Source organism: Myxocyprinus asiaticus, chromosome 3 (assembly GCF_019703515.2).
Source record: "Myxocyprinus asiaticus isolate MX2 ecotype Aquarium Trade chromosome 3, UBuf_Myxa_2, whole genome shotgun sequence".
NCBI classification, from domain to species: domain Eukaryota; kingdom Metazoa; phylum Chordata; class Actinopteri; order Cypriniformes; family Catostomidae; genus Myxocyprinus; species Myxocyprinus asiaticus.
The window spans coordinates 54,476,501-54,482,500 of NC_059346.1; the positions used below are offsets into that span (position 1 = coordinate 54,476,501).

The 6,000-nt window shown below is 38.0% G+C and overlaps 1 protein-coding gene across 1 annotated transcript in view; it reads left to right on the forward strand.

Moving 5' to 3' along the window:
* anapc2 (anaphase promoting complex subunit 2) overlaps positions 1–6,000 on the forward strand; it is a 31,993-nt gene that overhangs the window by 10,958 nt on the left and 15,035 nt on the right. The window contains exons 5-9 of the mRNA XM_051677162.1: positions 1,378–1,579; positions 1,658–1,777; positions 4,070–4,187; positions 4,677–4,855; positions 5,023–5,164. Coding sequence (XP_051533122.1) covers positions 1,378–1,579; positions 1,658–1,777; positions 4,070–4,187; positions 4,677–4,855; positions 5,023–5,164 — 761 coding nt within the window. The remainder of the gene's footprint in view (positions 1–1,377; positions 1,580–1,657; positions 1,778–4,069; positions 4,188–4,676; positions 4,856–5,022; positions 5,165–6,000) is intronic.

The window sequence follows — 6,000 nt, forward strand, 5'->3', positions numbered from 1 at the left end:
AAAGAGATCTCAGAAGACCTACGATCAAGAGTTGTTGCTTTGCATCCTACAGGATAATGTCAGTGTGGCTGTGTGCCAGCAGAAGCTCAGTAGAAGTTGGGTGATGCAGCAGGACTATGACCCTAAACATCAAAGTAACTACAGAATTGCTTAAAAAAAAAAAAAAAAATCACCTTTTGGAGTGGCCCAGTGAAAGCCCAGAACTTAACCCAATAGAGGTGCTGTGGAATGACCTCAAGAGAGCTGTTCACACTAGACATCCTAAGAATATGGCTGATTTGAAGCACCGTGAATTTTTGATGGAATGTGTTCAATAAAGACATGAAAGATTAGAATTGTTTGTGTGTTGTTAGCTTAAGCACATTATGTTTGTCTATACTTGTGACTTTGATGAAGATGAGATCACATTTTATGACCAATTAATGCCAGCTAATTCCAAAAGCTACATAAATAATGTGACATTTTGGATACAGAATTGCATTTTTAAATAGCGAAAAAAAATTCATAAAAATCCTATACTGTATAAATCATAATTTAAAGGAATAGACTGGGTTCAGTCCAAGTTAAACTCTATCAACAGCATTTGTGACATAATGTTGATTACCACAAAGATATTTTTGACTCTTCCCTCATTTATTTAAAAACAAGCAAAAATTGCAATTACAGTTAGGTACTTGCAATGTATTGTTCACGTCTTGTGGCAATACTTTTGAAACAATGTGTATTTTAAAATTTATAGACTAGCCCCATTTGCTTTCATTGTAAGTGCCTTACTGAATGTGATTTTTTTTTTTTTTTCTATTTTGTTTTTTCTTTTTTTTGTGTGGCAATCAACAAAATGCTGTTTATTGATCTTAAAGTAATTGTTCAACCAAAAAGTAAAATTCTATCATCAATTACTCACCCTCATGTCATCCCAGATGTGAATGACTTTCTTTCTTCAGCTGAACACAAACAAACATTTTTAGAAAAATATTTCAGCTTGAAATCATGATCGCCAAGGAGACTGCAGATATCAAGATTTATAGTGAAAAAGGTGTACATTTTGGTCTGTTCTCACCCAAAAGTGATTGGATTGCTTCTAATAACATGGATTAAACCACTGGAGCCTTATGGATTACTTTTATGTGCTTTTTGGAGCTTCAAAAGTTTGGTCACCATTTACTTGCATTGTATGGACATACAGTGATGAGATAATCTTCTAAAAATCTTTGTTTGTGTTCTGCAGAAAAAAGAAAGTCATACACATATGGGACGGCATGAGGGTGAATAAATGATGAGAGAATTTCTTTTTTTTTGGGGGGTGGTGAACTATTCCTTTAAGCTTTCCTCATGCTCAACAGGGTAACACTCACTAAGAACTCTCTTTCTTTGCAGTGGTTGGGACAGGTTTTGGGGTGGCTCAGCAGGGTGTTTGCCAGTCAGGTGGAAGAGGTGGGCCACAATGCTGCACCCACCAATGGAAAGATGGGTCAGCCAGCCAATCCGCTGCTCCAGCGCTGGCACTGTCACATGCATCAGTTCTTCTGCCGTATCTACGTCAACATGAGGATTGAGGAGCTCTTCAGCATCATACGAGGTGAGAAAACGAATTTATATGGAATGCTGTTTGTGATCTCAGCGGTTTGATGATTTTTTTCCTGCTTGATCATTGCAGATTTTCCAGAGTCTATTCCTGCCATTAAGGATCTTAAGTTCTGTCTGGAACGGACCAATCAGAGACAGCAGCTACTTGCCTCCCTCAAATCAGCCTTTGAGACGCGACTGCTACATCCAGGTTAGTGATTTAGGTTCAGTGTACACGTGTGTAAATACAGATGTAAAAATGTTTTGGAAATGCATTGTATTCTGGTCACTAAAATCACATTTTGAGGTGGTCAGGGACTCATATGGTCACATTGCATTTGTAGTGTAAACGCAAATGTGTCCTAACCTAACACACAATCATTGTGGTGAAACAAGGGTTTTAAACTGCTGATCTGATCAAAAAATTTCAGACGCATGTTAATGCATGATCAAAATTAGTGCCCGACCGATATATCGATATTAGCCTTTCACCAATATATCAGTATCGGCGTATATTTTACCGATATATGCGCCGATATGAAAACTTTTTTTCAGAACATATAATGCAGAAAACAATACTTTAGAATTGGTGTCATAACGTAGTTTGTCCAGCAGAGCACGCTCGGACTCCATTGTTTACAGAGCTGACTCTGAGCTGATGGCAGCTCTGCAGACAGGGCGGAGTTAAACTGTGTGGATTTGAGTGATCTCTTCTCATTAAATTGCTAACTAGTTTGTGAATTACATACTGGAAAGTTAATAAAAAATTACCCCATCATTTTATATAACTAATATAACATTAACCCTGTCCCTGACAACCATGTCACTCATGTTTATCACATCTGTTTGCTGTTAGCCAGCTATAGTTTGTCAGTGCAGCCAGTAATGTAGCAGATTGAAACATCAGAGCACCTTTTTGCAGCTCATCAGACAACGGTGCGGTGGTGGATTGTGTGTGTTGAGTGTTGATTTCACGCTATGTTGTTACCTAATTGGTGAGACACAATGCTGGAAATATAAAAAAAGTCCATCTTTTACTCTCCGTGACAATGAGCTTATAGCTAACTAGCTAACCACATAGCTACTTTCATTGCTTGTCAGCTGAGTGGAAGCTAATGTGTAAACTTGTATTCACCAAACTGTTTTGTTTAGGATTCAAAGTTTGGTACCCCTTCAACCACACAATTCCAGTCGTTGCATTTATAAAATGTACTATTTAAAAGTCTGGTTTTCCAGACATTAAAATAGGATACGTAATAAAAGTATATTTAATAAATAGTATATTTGCCTTGTGTAAATGATAATATATAGGAACTGTATCTAAAATAAATGAGGGGTGATACATACTAATACAACAGGCTGGAAAAACAGACATTTATTAATTTTAATATCGTATATATATATTGAATGTGTTGAAACTTGACACTGGGCGACATGCCCTAAAAACGGCACCATTAGGTTTCATGCTGAAGAGCCACATAAAAGTAATTTTTTTTTCTCTCTCTCCTAAATGTAAATGAGTGTAAATGCCAACACCATCATATATGTCGAAAGGACTGATGCCTGTCAACCAAAACATGAGCTTATTGATGTCATTAAATATCAGTCTGCTTTTTTATTCCATCAGTTACTCCTGGTTGGAGGCTGCCTTATATATTTAGTTTATATGTAGGGTTACGTCCTACATAAATTTCATGGTGCAACGCTCAAATATTTAATAGAGCGTAAATTGAGACTTAGTGCCCATTTACGCCACAACTAGGCTAAGTTGTAACGTACATATAGCTGGTGCAACTGGCCCCTGATGTTTATTTAGCTATTTATTTTATTTTTATTTATTCTTTATTTTAATGGTCAGCCATTGACTGATACTAAACAGTACTGATGTTTATTTAGCTATTTATTTTAGTTTAATTTATTCTTTATTTTAATGGTCAGCCATTGACTGATACTAAACAGTACTGATGTTTATTTAGCTATTTATTGTATTTTTATTCTTTATTTAAATGGTCAGCAATTGACTTATACTAAACATACAGTACTGATATAAATTAAGCTATTTATTTTATTTTTATTTATTCTTTATTTTAATGGTGGGCAATTGACTTATACTAAACATACAGTACTGATGTTTATTGTATTTTTATTTATTCTTTATTTTCTCAGTGTTCATTTCTAGAAATTGTTGACAATGTATAATAATAATGTAAAATATTTGTTTTACGAAAGCAGCCTTCTGAGTACCTTTGCATAGTCATATCGGTGCAAAATCGGTGCACAATCCACATAGAAAAGTTCTGTTGTCATTCCAGCTCAAAAATTAGCAATATTGGTCACCATATCGGTAATTTGTGAATTTTCCCTCTCTAAAATCGGTATCGGTCTCAAAAATCCCATATCGGTCGTGCTCTAATCAAAATACAGATGTGTCTCACCTGACCACATCAGTTGAAACATATTGCTCTGAGCCATTCATTATGAATGCTGTCTTTTCCCTCTTCAGGAGTCCACACGTCTGACATCATCACCGTCTACATCTCAGCCATCAAAGCACTCAGAGAGCTCGACCCCTCTATGGTCATCTTACAAGTGGCCTGCCAACCCATTCGCAAGTATCTCAGGTTAGTCAGCTGGGATCTGGAAAGTCAAAAGCAGTGGCTATCAGGTCTGTTATGGGTCATACAGCAGGGGGGAAAAACTGTGCATTAGCACAGTGATATCAAAATGGCACTTCATGCCAAATTAGACAGATGGCAACATGGACAGGTTGTGAAAGGTAAAAGAAAATATAACCCAGGCTACACTTAACACAGTTTCATTGACTAAAGTGTCAGTCTTCTTATTCAGTCCATGCAGTTCTTGGTAATATTAATACATTTCATTGTTTGATTTTAAGGATATTTTTCTTTATTTATGTACGATAAACAACTTTGGTAGTGTGCTGAGTTAGACTTGATGTCTAATGTAAAATCTGGGTCCTGAAGCAAAACCAGTTTGGAAGCACTAATTTAAAGGTCAACATGGGGTCTGGGCTCTAGAATGTCTCTTGACTTTGTAGACCAGTTCCATCACTGGTTCGATTGATATTGATCATAATGTTGTAATGACAGAACCCGTGAGGACACAGTGCGACAGATAGTGGGCAGTCTGACGGGTGATGCGGAGGGTTGTAGTGATCTGGCCCATGAGCTTTCTCGAGCTGACCCTGTTACCTTGGAGACACAAGACAGTGAAGATGAAGGGAGTGATCCGGAGGACTGGACCCCAGATCCCACTGATGCACTTGCAGGTTACTGCTAACCTCAAACACATGCATACTGACATCTGTATTTATGGTGCTTATGCTGTCATTCTCATTGTGCACTTACACACTACAGTCACAGAAATATGAGGCCTAACAGGTAATCCACATCATTTCAGCTCTCTCTCTTACTGTCTGTTCCTGTATCTCTGTAGATAAAACTGGCTCTAAACGGCGCTCTTCTGACATCATCAGTCTGCTGGTCAGCATTTACGGTAGTAAAGAAATCTTCATTGATGAGTACAAGACTGTACTGGCAGACAGACTTCTGCATCAGCTCAACTACAACACAGCCAGGTATCCTCTTACATACACGGACATACACAGTTTAGTTATGACAATTCTCAGTATTAACATGTTAATGTGTGTATGACATTTTGATAGAATATTGGTCTTGGTAGACTAGATCTGCTACCCTGCTTTCGCAGCAGAGCAAGTGTGTAGACTTGCTACTGCTAGAACATACACAGACATACTGAGTTAAGCATGTGTACCTGCTGTTGCTGCACAATTAGAAAAACACAATACATGCTGCATCAAGCATGTATGACGTGCCCCTGCACAATTAGACAGAAATACAATCCTATTACAAAGCATGGAATCTGCACAAACGCATAACACTAAACACAAAATACAATCCCCCAAGCAAGCAGATCTACCGCCAAGACTTGTGTACTGCTGCCGCTCTGAAGAGCCATGTGCACCAAGTGTATGCTAGCTAGGTATGCCTTTTCCTGCTTGGCCAAATGGTATAATGCTAATTAACTAAATCTCTCTATGTGCCTGGGCCTGCTTGGCCAAAAGGCTTAAACGGCTAGTGATCTGACTCATAGTGTGTGGACCAGGAAAGCCCAGAGCTTATTTAACTAGTTACTGTGTGGATTTATTTAAACTAATGACCTTAGATAGCGATGTGCGCCAGTGCCTGATTTGGCTACGGCTAACCTTGATAAAAACACGCTTCTATGTGTCATGGTCAAAAGCAGACCTTACCATGTAAGATGCTAGAAGAAAAAGCCCCAGCAACCACCTGAACAAATAGCATTTTCAGAGAAAACTCTTAAAAACGTGCTGCATTGAAACCGGCTTAAATGTCAGAAAAAGAGAGAATAGGCAAGTTAATTCGCAACCGA